This window comes from Merops nubicus, unplaced genomic scaffold (assembly GCF_000691845.1).
Source record: "Merops nubicus isolate BGI_N331 unplaced genomic scaffold, ASM69184v1 scaffold4737, whole genome shotgun sequence".
NCBI lineage: Eukaryota > Metazoa > Chordata > Aves > Coraciiformes > Meropidae > Merops > Merops nubicus.
The window spans coordinates 137019-151748 of NW_008619470.1; the positions used below are offsets into that span (position 1 = coordinate 137019).

The window sequence follows — 14730 nt, forward strand, 5'->3', positions numbered from 1 at the left end:
TTGAAGGATCTCCTAAGAAATTTCTGAAAAGGGTAGCTTTTCATGAAGGGTAGCTGGAGAGGAAACAGTTCCATCAGCAGCCTTTCAGCAAGACCAGGAGAGAATTGGCTAGGAGAGAAGGTGTTCAAAATCAGCTTAAATCAGTGGAACCATATTTCAACACAGCGATTTAAAATCTTGTCTAAACAATAACAAGCTGCTACTTACACACAAAAATAATGCCTACTTCTTAAGAAATTACTGAAATGTAATGGTTTTCTTCCAAAATAATAGGCATTTTCATACAGAAATTGGGAACAAACTAATCCCTCAGGTAGCTGAATAAACTTATGAAGTCCCTAGTGCCAGCTGTAAGGTGGAAGCAACTGGGTGTCTGTATGGACACGGGAAAGAACAGTGAGGCCAGTGCATGCAGGAGCCCCTGTGTTTCCAGTGTTTCTGCTTCCTCCAAAGCAAGGAGAAATAAGCTCTTGAATTCTTAATTTGATCAAATATTCTTTCAGAGACAGAACTGGGATTTTGTGTCTCTGTGTGTGTGTGAGTGTTAGGGGGGGTGTTCTTTTTTTTTAATTATGAAGATTAATACTTTGTTATACTAGGTCTCAGGCAGATACAGTCCCTTCCAAAATGGTACCAGATATTCCTGTCTTGATTCCAGCTGTCTTGCCCCTTTCCCTGAGGTTGGTTGTGCAGAAGATCAGGTGGGATAGCGCCAAACAGCATCTCAGGGACCCAGCTTGCATTGTCCATTCTCATCCTCTGACCTTCTGGAGCTGCCATGGTGTCTCTGAACCTCTCTGCCCATCAGCTGTCCTTCCCATCACCATGGCAAAGACAGATTTTACTTTCCAGCATCTGCTGCATGAATACTGTTTTCACTATGGCTATTTTGCCAGAGTGCAGAAAATTGTACTAGAGCAGAAACTTTCAGAAGGCATTTCTGCAGCATTAATTGTAGGAGGTTTTCATCATAGTAGTTATTCCCTCTACTTAAGGAGCTGCCCCCAGAACAGAATTTAGGGGCACCTTGTACTGATGGAGGCAGAGTGGTGAGGTGCCCCCAGAAGGTACCTTGAACCACGTGGTAGAGTTGTTGTTTGCCTGTCCTAATCAGAAGAGCTCAAACAGTGTCACTTGCCACCTAATGGCACCGCAAATTCTGCCTGCATTTCTTTCCTGGCCTTGCTCACTTCTAGGAAAGATTAGGCAAGAGTGGTGTGTCCTGGTTTGAGCTAGAACAGAACTGACTGAGCTTAGTCTCTTCTAAGTGCCCTTTCTGAAGTTAGCATCCTATTTTTGCAGACAGTGTCTTCTAGCAGTGGTAGCACTCGGTGTTCACGGTTACTGCCAGGGTCTGGGTGTGCAGAAAGCCTTTTGCTTACACTTGCTGTGGAGACCAAGGTCACTGCTAAACCTTGTGTACCACGTCAGGGCTGCAGAAAGCAAGAGGCTGCACCTGCAGGGAGGAGTGGCTGGGACAGGTGACCCTAAACAGCCCCACGAGGGATTCTGTACTGTATGCATTCTGTTCAATACAAGGCTGAGGGATCACAAGGAGCACTTTCTCTTCTTGAGGACTCTGTCCCTGAATCCAGTTCCTATCTGCTGCTGAGTCCAGTCAGGGACTTCCCAGTGCCTGCTCCACAGCATCAGTGGTGACAGTGATGTAATTTCTGGTGGCTGAAAGGCTGGGCTAGATATTGGTTATGTTTATGTTTGCATATATTTCATTTTATTGTTATTAATTTTCCTTAAAGCTGTTGTATTTTACTAATCGTGTAAGTCTCTGTCCCTTGTTCCCTTTTCCTTCAGGAAGGGAGAGGGGTTAATAGGGAGCATCTACCATTCATCTAGTGCCTGGCCCAGCCCTAACCCTTGACAGTGGTGTGCAGAGTAGGTGTAACAGGCATCTGACCTGCAGAAGAAGGTGAAGGTAGAAATGTGGAGGAGCTGTGCAGCAGCAGGGTTCTGCCCAAACTGAACAACCTGAGTTGGTAAAAGGTTTGTGTGTTTGCACACCCCCATGTACTCCCTTTTCCTTAGCCCCTTGTCTTGTTTGAAGTTCTTGCTTTTTGCCAACTCAGTACTGAAATTCAACAACTTTTTTTTTTTTTTTAACAAGAATTACAGATTTGTAATCAGTTTAGTGAATAAAAATAACGGAGAACAGAGTGAAATTAGTCCATAGAGCTATAAAAAGGTAGAATTTAGCAAGCTGTGCTTTACATCTTGCCCAGAATCTCTGTTCTGTGCCAGAAAAGTGTGTCAAAATCTCTCTTCTGTCTAATCAAACTGGTCTTTGTTTTTAACAGGTACTGATGGCAGAACTCTTCCTTTGCTTAATGCCAACAAGCAGTTCCTCCAGAGTTCACTCAGCAGTCATGTATGATTTTGAACTGATGTTTGGAGAAACAGATCCAACCCTGCCTTCTGGGCACCTCTCTTTTTTTGGAGCTGTCTGCTTCGATTCTCTTCCTGACCATTTTTAATTCTTCTGGTATGATGCTTGTTTTAATTATACCTGACAAAGGCTATTCTTCCACTACTTCTTTTATAACCAATATTGACAATTTGCTTATTTTTTTTTCTGGAACACTTACTAAAATATAAAACATTGTTCTAAAAGTACAGTTGAAAATATAGGAGTGTTATTCCTAAGGTCCTGGTCTTCTGGCTATTGGTTACCTGGGAAAGGAAAGAAAATTTGTCTCCCCTCTGGTAAATGTTATTTAGCTCATTGCTTTGTATATGTTTCTAAACTGAGTGATAATAGCTTGCCCGTGTAGATGGGACTAAGCGTTCTGTTGTGGTGGTATTACTTTGCAGTTTGGTTTTGGTTTTTGTTTTTAAAGTGTTTTTCTTCAGTATTCAACTGCTGGTTTAGTTGCCATTGAACACAAGCCGAGTGCTGCAGAGCAAACCTCAGGTAAAAATACCGTGTTTCAGTTGCCCCTTTGAGCAAACGTGACTTGCCTTTGGAGCACACACTTGAAGTAAACCTCTCTAAAGTCTGTGTTTGAAGTCTCAGTAGTCGGATTTTTTTTTTCTTCTTTCACTTGCTTTCATCTTTTCTCTCAGCTCTGGCAACTCTCTGTATTCTCTTTGAAAGGGAGGCTGTTAGTTCACAGAACTGTGTTGTATGAGATAGGGGTGAAGGATGGTTTCAAGTGGCAGCAAAGTTAACAGGGAGGTGTTACCAAGTAATTTACTTTTTGCTCCTTTTTTGTGTGCTCAAATCACCCAACCATTGTTGTATCTGGGTAGATCTGGAGTTATACATTTAGACCCCAACAGGATGGTGAATATAAAGGTCCCTGTAACAGTTGGCACAAAACACTGAGACAGAGAAGGCAGGTGACCCATGGGAGTTTATTGATGTGCGCTGGCACTACAGTACAGTGTGATGTAGGCACATTGAACCAAATGCAAGTGGTTTAACTCAAGTACAACAGTTGCAGCACAGAGGAAACGGAATCCACAAATCCTGCCCAGAAAGGAGGGTTAGTTCATCCTGAACTCTCCAACTACAGCTATGCTATAGCTTGTATTAAGCTAGGTATTGTAAAGCTTTTGCGGGTACACGTGTACTCCAGTGCTGCTGCTGTGAAAACAGCACTGTGACACTTGCAAGGGAGCGTCAGCTGAGCCACTGTGTTACGCTAAGTTTACAACTTGAAACTCTGCAAAGTAAGGCATCCTAGTAATGTCACTGCTGAGTTGCAACTACTTTTGTTCTGAGGCAGTGTTTGCGTAGCCGTGAGGGAATCTACTAGTTCAATCAGGAAGAAGGAAACTGAGAAACTCAGTAGTCACTTGTTTCCTTGATTTTTCTCTTTGCATTTGTAATGCTTTAGCTTATGACTTCTGGACTTCACTTCAAACTACTTGTTAAGCATGGGAACAAAGCCCTCACTTATTTAAAATCAACAGGCAGGTTTTTTTAGACTTCACTTGACAGTAATACACATTCATATCATGTACCTTGAAACTTGACCAAAATGCAGCCTTGCAATTGACAAGGGAAAATAAAAGGGGGAAAGTCCAAACTGAAGCCCATTTAAACACAAAGCTATTTTACAGAAGGTGTCTATATGGGAGTTTTACAAGTTTCACCTCTTGGTTCCGAGTTAGAGAATTGGGTTCTGCAGAAAAGGACACCTTCAGAGATGAACCCCAGAATGCTCACTTTTGTTCAGTGCAAACAGCCCTTCAGAGAAGAGAATAGCAGTCAGATAAGAAGAAGCTGTAGGTAAATGTGACCATATGGAATATCTTTTTCCCTTTTGTTGCATTGTAAGTATGTTTTCTAAGCTGCCAAGCACTGACAGCCATATGTAGCCTGCTCTATGTGATCACCTGAAAACTATGTACTTGTAAGTAGATCAGTGTAGGTGCAAAGAGTTGCTTTGTAAAACATGTTAAGCACCAAAGCATTTCCAAAATCTTTTCTAACCTAGCTGCTTTTCCATGGGGAGAGGGTTCCTGAGAGCCCAGTGGGGTCTCTTTTTCCAGACTTCAGCCAAGGAAGTAGGAGGAAGCACCGTTTCACCTGCAAGCTGCTGCTCCTCTTGCTGTCTGTGCCTTTTGCTCCGTGATTTGCTCAGTGTGTTGAAAGCTACATGTAGTACTGTGATGCAGTTCGAGGAGCTTCTCAGACTCTTGCTTCTGTGTTCATCACTTTTTATAGTCTATTATTTTCCTAGGCTTGTGCTGAAGATGGACTTCAGTTGGAATGGTGATGCTCCATACCTAGAGCACGTGGGTGCAAACGGCCATGGCACCACATGATCCCATGGGGCACTTGAATCACTCATAGACTTCTAGATGAGCTTTGAGATGCTGCTTCATCCTTTTTTTGCATGGATGGATGGCTGCTTACTAAGCACTTAGTACAAGGTATTCTCTGTATGTTCTGTTTCACATCATACAGAGGGTCATGAGACTGCACTCTCCAGCTCTCCAGTGCAATCGTGATTGTCTGGTTCTGGTCATACAAAGTTAAAGCACTGACACATTTAATGCCTGTCCTTTTGAGAGGCAAGGATATGAGTTCTGAGTGAAAGTCCTTCTCTGCCTTGCCTGCTGCTCTGATGATGCAGACATTAGTGCCATGTTCAGAACCTCAAGAAAAAAATCTCTCCATTAATAATTTTCTGTCAGCTGGTTTTGTCCTCTACTTAAAAGAGCAAAAATTAAAGATTTTCTTGTCTTCTACAGGTGTAAAAAAAAGCATCTTTAATGCTTAATCCTCTCTGCACTGCGGCTGCTTCGTGTATGATATAATCCTCATGTATTGTCAGTGGACCAGATACGTTCAGTCTTGCACAAAGTCGTGAGCCCAGGTTTTGTTCTGTGTTGAGTTGGAGATGTTTTCCTGTTGGGAAGGAATTGACATGTTTGAGTAAAACCAAGAGGAAAACCTTGTGCAGCACCCTTGAGCTTTAGTCATAATAGGTACCGTTCATGTTTCCCTGTGAAAACAGAAAAGTGAACAGTTAATCCTTGCAACAGATTTCTCTCCTTGCTACCTGCTCACATCAAAGCAAACATCTCCTTCTTTCAGGACTTCAGTTTTGCCACGGAAACCATAAAGGTGCAGCAGCCCAAGAAATCTGCAGTTGCAAGTATGTTGTTTTTAAATCCCAGGCTATAGTTTTGTGAATTTCTTCCTCAGGGTTTTGTCTTCAATATGGGAATGCATAACTTAGAAGGAAAAAACAAAACCTGTCATGAACTAGCCTGAACCTAAACCATGGATTGTTAGATGTAACAAGGAGTGATTTTTTTAAATAGATGCATATTAATTTGTGCAGTGAGCCATTCATCTCCTGCTTTGAAGTGTCCTGTTAGGACAGAACAAAATTTCTGTTGTCATTGTGTATTAGTGAGCTAGCACTACCTCTAGTGAACAGGCTCCGTTGTTTGCCTGATGCTTAACACAGCGCACAGCAAAATGCACAGTGTGTGTGTGTGAAATTGATCAGGCTTTTTTTGGTAAGTGCTGTTCTTACTGTATTTTCCCCTACTTCTCTGCATTCCTGTATGTTAGATTCCTGCCCCATATACAGTTTTTGGGCTGTGCCAGATGTGCTACATTGCCCTTCACTGCACGCTCAGAATTTATATCATTCTAAAGATGATTCTTTTCCCATTTTGTAACTCTTGTCTGTTCATATACTAGGGGAATAAAGATAGAAAAGCTTAGATGGGCTCTATGCTCTTCATCCATTTGCCATTCATGGGATAGATGCTGATATTGAAGGAGAAACTAGAAATTGGATGTTCCCAAATGAAATTAATTTCAAAGGTGATGTGTAGCCTTATTGCTCCATTGTGCAGTACTCCACATAGCACTGTGGCTCCCTAAGCCATGCCAGGCACTTCTATGCTCAAGTTCACTCTGACTCTTCAGTAGTTAGTGGTATATTGTAATAGGATATTTTTGACAGTTGGCCTTGAGGCCCTGACCCAGTTTGAAGTCCCAGCTGTATTACACAACATACAAGTACAGGCAGAGAGAAGGTGCAACTACCAAGACAGTGCTTCTGCTGTAAAGAAGTAATAATTCACAGAAGATCCTCGTTTAGAGCACCAAGTCAGAGAAGTCCATACTGTGCAGGCTTCATGTATTTGTTATGAGCAGCTGTTTGAAGCCATTGGAAGTTGTTCTTTCCAGGTACTAGGGTGAACCACAGATGCATGACCTGAAGTTCTCTGATTTTTCACTTGTGTAAAACCACTGCTGAGGAGAGGACTGAGCTGGTCTGGGTCCACTGCCTGGAGAGAGCTACTAATGATGTAAAGGTGAAGTGAGGACAGATTGTTGACTGGAGGCTGACTTTGAAACCAGCATGTCTTTAGCACTGTGACTTTGTACTGAATATAAAAAATGCATGTTGTTTCCTCTCTGTGTGTTGTGTTAGCACTGCAGTGCCTGTGATTTTTATCCAGCGTACTGGGAAGTCAGACATGCATTTCTGAGGGCTCTGGTCCTGAGCAACTCCAGCAGCAGCTGGATGGGCTGCCTGGAGCACACGACAGCTTGCTACTTGAAAATCTGGGTGTAAATGTAGCTCCATAATACACTTCCCTTTTAATTTCTTACACGTTTCTATGTTTCTCTGCAGAAAATAATTTGTATCAACCCTGTTTTGTATATTCTAAAAATGTGAAACTTTAGTGCTAATGACAGAATTTTTGCCGACAAAAATACAGAAGTTTATAGGGATGTTTCTTCCATTTTACATGACACCCTGGATTGCCACATGTCCTGAAAAAATAGGAAGACTTAATTCGCTTGTGTTTTACAGCTCCTTGGGAGAACTACAGTCTAAATCTTTCTCTGTTTGATGTTACGTAGTTTCTTGGGAGGTTTTGAATGCTTTCATAAGAGTCCAGGGAGGATGACCAAGACACCTGAATTTTGTTTGTGGTCCAGCCCAGATGCTGTTTGAAGTCATTAGACTTGCCTTGAGCTGATCTCTTGCCTACTGTAACTTTATAACCATCTGTAAGATAGCAGTAATTTAAGGTTTAAAAAAATAGTAATAATTTGTGTTATTGTGGGCTATTGTTAGGAGCACAGAGCCTATACAGCAGAGCTGTACTAAAGCATTTTAATGGATCCTTAAAACGTGTCTGAATAGTTTGGCTTCGAGATACTTGGCTTGTCTTTAAAGCCAACTTCTGCTTGTTTGTGTGGTTGGAAGAGTGGGACAGGAGAAGCAGAAAAGACACAGACTTTTAAGGATTTCAGTGATAAGCCACCTCCAGGGCACCGGATGGTTCAGAAGCAAACTGTTTGTAGGCTGAAATTAAGCTGCAGTGATACTTGTAGCTGCCTTGTTTCCAGTTTTCCTTGCTTTACCTGTGAGGATGTGATTTATCATAACCTGTCTTCAGCTTTTTAAAATTGACCTGCCTAGGCTAACACAATCCCTTCATCTACCTCCATAGTCACCAGAGTGAGATAGATTTGATTTTGACATCAGTGTTGGATAAAAGGAATTGCCTGTTGGAGAGATGGAAATACAACTCCATTGGCTCTTGAGGAAAACCAAAGGATAACAAGCTATAGTGAAGTTTCGTGGTGCTGTCTGAAGTTGAGTGCAGTGAATCTCACCCAGAGCACCTTATTTGCTAACATTGATTCTTCTCATCTGAAGAAGACTACACAGGAATGAGGAGAGACTCTAAATCCTCTACTTTCCCCAGAATCCTGTCCTCTGTCCAGTATGCTGCAGCTTTATTTTACTTAAAGTACTCTTCTTCAGTTTAGTCAGCCTGTGGATTGCAGTTGTCAGTTCAGTTACCTTGAAAAAAGCCTAGGTAATTATTGCAAACAGAAGGAGGGCACTAGCCCCTTCTTGGTTTGTGGGACCACACAGGAGTTTCACTTGAATTCACAGTCACACTAAGGAAAGTCTAGAGTAAGACTATGCAGATTTTTTTTTTCCACCCATTTTTTCTGTATTTAAAGTTTGGGAAGAAAAAACCCTTCTTAGTCTTACTCTATACTCCTTAGTGTGACTGTGAACTCAGGTGAAATGCCCTTGGGATTATGCTGCGTTGCCACGTGAGTTCCATGGTTTCATTTCTACTTTGAGTATTTATGTTTTAAAAGGGAAAAGGTGAATGCAATGTATTATACTGTTTGATTTAACCAGTGGCATGGGGCATCTTTCCCTCCTCACCTCACCAACATAAATCATTTTGTTTGAGAACATGCTACAATGCTTGTTTTAAATTTAGTTAGAAACAATTTGTAGCTGTATTAATACACATCATTCTAATGGTCTCTCATCCTGGGAAGGTCTGGCCCAGGCATGAAAATTGAATTTTCTCGTGAAAGCACGTAGGGCTGCTGGGGCTGTGCTGAGGTTTTTATCAGCAATAAACTGTGAATAGAGGCAATCGAAAAGAAAACAAGGGGAAAAAAAGGGAGGTGCGGAATATAGGGGAGAGAAAAAGAATTGAAATGCAATGGAGCCCTTTGTCCAGAGGCTAGCCATTAGTTCCCTTTAATGAAGGCTTTTCCTTAACTCTGCACATATTCCTTCTATGTCTTTTTTTTTTTTTAATAGGTGCTTCATTATCTTTGATCTTCATTGACTTCTGCTTCTGCGCCAGTGGCTCTCACAGCTGCTGGTTCCCTCCTGGCCACTTTGGCCACAGGCATTTTGCCCAGCCCTGCCCCAAGTTTGGTTAATATGTCATTACAGAAACATGGACTCTGTGGCTTTCTGCAAGCTCTGTTTTCTGACACAAATCTAGCATCTGGCTTTTTTTTTACGTACAAACCTTTCTCTAAATCTTGTACAGGCAGATGTTGTTTTCACAATAGTAATTCTCTGCCTTGTAGCTTTCTTGACTTCTGACTTGGTGGTGGTGAGTGGTGGTGTTGGGGCCTGTCACTCCAACTCTGTCAGCTGCCCTTTCATCCCCCAGGATTTCAGCCTGGCTCTCCATAGATGTACAAGGCATTTTTGTATAAGACCATTCATAAATCTTAGCTGCTTTCTATTCTCCAGCTTTTACTTCTTCAAGCATGTGGAAAGGTCAGAAAATAGATCTTCCCACAGAACTGCCGTGAGCTCTAAGGTAATCGAAATGGGCTGCGAGTGAAAACTGGCAAAAGAAAAAGATTCTGTGATCCCTATTTTAGGGGAGATGTTCTTGTCTGGGGGTTTCTTAGCTTGTAAATTTTTCAGTGATGTTTTTTCAAAAGATGTTTGGCTAGAGGTATTTATCAGTTTGAGAGGTTAATATCCTACTGCGTCGTTTCTTTGAGTATTAAGTATGCCATTAATGTTCCATTGAGCAAATTGTAATTCAGAGTGACCAAAAACTTCCTGGTTTTGTTTCTCCTGTCCTGATGGGACAGGATGAAATAAAAGTCAGATGAGATGAGTTTCTACAGAAATGTGTAAATTGTGCTTGTTGCTAGTGGTCTAGTAACAAAAAGCTTACCACAGACATCTTATTAATGTAAGGGCATGTTATATGCCCTTCTCATTAAACTTGGAAGCTTTCCTCCTCTGAGTAGACTTATTCTGCAGGTTCCACATACTAACTGTGGAAGGCAAATGGTGCCTTTCCTGAGGGGCAGCTGTGTTTCTTTCTTCTTTTTTTTTTTCTCTCTGAACAATTGTTCCATGATGTGTTTTTAGTCTCAGTTTGTGATGTCTTTTTCCTACTTTGTTAATATTTACATATAATAAATATTTTCACCTGGAAACTTAGAAAAAAAATTGCAATTATTTTCAATTAAGGTGTTTTTATCTGATATTTAAATGGGGTATGTTACACATTTACTTTTTGGTAATTTTCTGCAACACATGTTTGTGATATAGGTGTGGTTGTCAATATTGTGTGTGCATAGACATGAGAAAATCTGGTCCCTTCTAAGCTAAGAACAGTGGAACTGCCCTACTGGGTGAGATGTATCTAGCCTACTGTGACATTCTAGCAGTGTTTTGTTGTGTTCTCTTGCCTTAAAGATTATCAAGAAAATGAAAGATCATTGTTTAATTACATCTTCAGTATAATGTTTACACTAATTACAGAAGAGCAGAACTTCAATATACTAATATGAAAGTAAAGAAAGCAGACAACAATGAAATGTTACTGTATTTGCAGGTCCTGCTAGCTTTGCAATAATCTGTTTCTGAATTTAGAAATGTAAAATTGTTTTAGAACCATGATTTGGATTGGATTTTGTAACTTTTGGCACTTCTCATTATTTGGACTCCAGATTGGTCCTTCATGCTGTTTAATATCTTCTGCTTTTCAAAAATAACAACGGCATCAGAAACATGATTATATTGCAGGATGGCTTTCTTTTTTTATTACAGAAATTCACAGGCACAGTCTGTGATAGCCAAATAAAGAAGAGAAAATAGGGAAGAAATATGTCTTGTGGTTTAGAATAAGAGGGGGATTTTGTGAATTTTTTTATTATGCCAGCCTTTTATAGAACAAAATTTACACATTGTGCTTCAAGAAAGAGTACTATGGGGTGATAATAATACATGGATCGTGGTTTGGGATTTAAGAGAGTAGATGTTATGAAAGTAAATAATAGAGGGAAAATAAGGATCATAAAAGCAGTGAAATGATGTCAAAGTGAGCAGAAGAGGTAAGATGATTAAGAGAAGGCAGGTTGTTGGAGACCTGTATTTGAAGGGAAAAGGTGAGACATGAACTTGAAAGTAGGAATGAAATGTAATTTGGCTGCCCTGTGGCTCTGTGTTCCCCAGTGCTACAGATCACGCTGTGAATGATTGAAGTCACTGGACGTGGTCTGTGATAGTTTTGCTTACTATGGCAACCCGAAAAGACTGGGATTCCACCTCATTTCAGGGAAGGGCCTTAAAATGGAGAGGGATTTCTGTGGACTCTGTATAAATACTGAACCATGTATTTACTAAGTGATTTTCAAATGTCTTTCTTATTTTAGTCTCTCTTGTGTTAACAATACAGAACAAGGTAGAGAGTAATTCATTTGGGTTTCTTTGCATTTTCAAGAGAACCAGAACATGTTTCCCCACCTTAGAATTTCTTAGAACCTAAATAAAAGATGACTTGACAAATCTGCTCCCCAAAAATTAACCAAAGCTGTTATGCTTCTTGGTCTTTATTCTCTGTTTTGTATCCATTCTTTTAGGTGACCAGTGCTTCTCTTGGGGATGGAATGAACATGGGATGTGTGGTGATGGCACAGAAGCGAATGTTCATAGCCCAAAGCCAGTCAAAGCTCTTGGATATGCAAAACAGATCTTAATTGGATGTGGGGCAGGACACTCCATGGCTCTTTGTCAAACCCCCCCGTGGACTCAGCACACCTGAAACGATAGTCACGGACATGCATGGACATCTCGGATCATGTAGCTCAGGTGCTACAAGAAGATTGCCCGCGACTAACGCCATAGCAGGAAAGTGCAGAAGAAATTTTGTCTAAGACTAAAAGGAATGAGTATGCACAGAAAACTGTGACATTTTAAAAAATGTTTCATGGGTCCTTTTCACAGGAATTGACTTTCTTACAGAATGGCGAACCTTTTGGCCTGGTGCAATGCCACTGAAGAAAGAATGACTTTTTCTTGCTCTTCTGAAAAGTCTTTGAGGAAGAAACCAACTGCTTAATTGTTTCTCATTGGTATATAAACTCAGTCTGAGGAAATGCACTGAAAAGGTGGTGACATAGGGCCCCTTTTATTATTGTAGCTTTACATCATGGTGAGCATGTTATACCTGCCAACTTCTAGAGTTGTGAGCTCCCAGCATCTCAGAAAACCCAGTTTATACTTTCACAGAGAAATGTCAGTGAACATGCATATACACATTTTAAACAGAAGATTAGGATTTAAAAAAAAAAAGAGATAATTTAGAAGGCTGTCAAATGGGAAAAAAAATGAGACCCTTCTGAACTAGCTATATCTCGATTAAACTGTGAAAGGAGCAGTATTTCTGAGGAATTATCATCTGTGCCAGACATCAGTTTATTATAGATCAACAGGGATAAAGATCCACATGAATTATCATTAACTTGCAAATGAAACCTCAAGTGTTTGAAGCCACTGCTTAGGGAAGAAAAACTTTTAAGAGCTTTGGGAAACAAGAGAAGAGTTCTTGTCAAAGGGCATAAGTCAGTTGTAGCTGCTGAGGACAGTTTGATCTGACATAGCTCCTGTGTTTCCAGCTGCCTTTGAATAGGAAGACATCCAAATCTAAACAGAAAGTTTTTACAAGTTCTCCAGCCTAAAAGGCAGACCAGAATGCTCCTGAGAGTTTCAGGTTAGTTCTCCCATGTGTTTCACAGCCCAGCTGAGTTGCCGGTCGGAGCGTGCCCACAGAGCTCGTTCTGGGTGAGTGCTTTGCAGAGAAGGTAGGCCCAACACTTGTCTTGAGAGGAGAAATGAAAAAGTATAAATTATCTTCGGGTATTATTAGCTGCCTATGTTGAGCAGAATTTTGGAAGCTATTTATAAAACTGGCTTTCACACAAATACAGTGGATGCCATTAAACTGGATGTTTACCACCCACAGTAGCTAAATTTGCTGTGGTATTTGATGTATTTCAAGTGCTAAATATAGAGAATACTACTGTGTGGTAAATACACCTTTTAATGAGACCTACTGTTGCTAAGAGGGTTTAATTTCTAAAGCAGGCTTGCCAGGGAAGAAGCCTTACACAACTATAAAATAGGGAAACACTCTTAGGAAATAGGAGAGGGAGATTCTCTGATGATGTATCAGCTTCCACGCGAAGGGGAAGGAATGAAGGTGGTAATGTGGACTGCAAGGGGTTTTTCCTCTCTGTTTTACAGCAATTACAGTTCATGGCCTAGTTTTCAAAGGCATTTCCTTTTTCTAGTCAACAGATGAGAAACTTGAACTGACTATGAAAGTGATGTGATGTGACTATGAAGTGATTATAACAACTGCAGTACAGATGCTGAAAGAATCTGCAAGAATAATCAAATTGGTCCTCTGCAAAAAATGCAGAATTTAGACTTTTATTGTAAAGTGGCTTTTTTGATCCATCTGTTAGTTGTGGTTCTTCATGGCAATGTACTGTTCTGTGCTGGACCTCTTGCACTCTCTACTTATCTAAGTTTGTATTTATTGACTCTCCTTGATGCCATTTTCTAGATACCAAAGAAAATGTTATATGCACTGAGCAGCTTCTTATGCTGATTTTTTTTTTTTAAGTTCTGGCTGAGTTTTCTACTTCCTCCAAGATCTGTGTACCTAATAAACATGTTACCTTACTTCAGTAGTTGTACCCTCTAAATAATTCTGTTCCTTGCCTAATCACAGCTAGTATGTGGGCCTGTGCCACTGGGGTTACTGTGCCGAGCGTACGCTGACTGTGTGTGCTGTTGCTGCAGTTCTTTTCAGAGGAATCCAACAAATTCTGTAAGAAATAAATGTGACTTGGTTATTTGAAATGCTGTTCACTTTTTCACATCTGTAACATAAACATGCTCTTCGAAATGCAAAGAATGATTTGGGGTGATAAGGAGGAAGGAAGGGTGTACTTTGGTTTGCTCCTGGTCCTCATCTTGTGATTCATATCTGCATCTGATCTTCACCTTTGAAAGGGCAAGAACTGCATTTTCTCTCCTTTATCTTGCCTATATAGGTTGAAAACTTTGGGAAGTAATGACTTGTCCTGAGAGCTTGACATGCTAAATGCTTTGTCGTTGGTCAGTACTTGAAGGTGCTGCTTTAATTTGAAGAGTCAATAATAGTTCATTGTAGATAGTACATGGTTGAATGTCAAAACCAGGTTGTTGCTCATTCATTCAGAAACAAATGCCCTGGTTTGTATGTCAGCATGCTTTGTTTGCAGAATAAAACGTTGTACAAAATCAGCAAAGGCTTTCTACAGTAAGGAAGGGAGCACACGGTGAAAACCTCATCAAGTGAGGAAGCCTTATGAAGACTTATGAAGCCTATTGAAGACTTATGTCTTCAAGTGAAGACACCCTTCCTTGCTGGTGTCCAGAGCCTAGTGACTGTTGCCTGTTGTTCTGATGGAGAAGGTCAGTCTCTGCAAGGCAAAATGCAGAGCCAGTCTCTATACCAGTGCTTCTGCAGCACATGCAAAGACAGGCTTCTTTGTGCAGGTCTGCAGTGCTAAACAAAGAAAGCCTTTTATGTAAGTGTTCTGTGTTCACATTCAGATGCAAATAAGCTGACAAGGTTTGTAATATATATATATAT

The 14730-nt window shown here is 40.7% G+C and overlaps 1 protein-coding gene across 1 annotated transcript in view; it reads left to right on the forward strand.

The window, feature by feature from the left end:
- Positions 1-11847, forward strand: part of SERGEF (secretion regulating guanine nucleotide exchange factor) — a gene marked incomplete at its 5' end in the record, with an annotated part of 146933 nt that extends 135086 nt beyond the window's left edge. Inside the window, one exon of the mRNA XM_008943790.1 lies at positions 11666-11847. Coding sequence (XP_008942038.1) covers positions 11666-11847 — 182 coding nt within the window. The remainder of the gene's footprint in view (positions 1-11665) is intronic.
- Positions 11848-14730: the final 2883 nt, after the last annotated feature.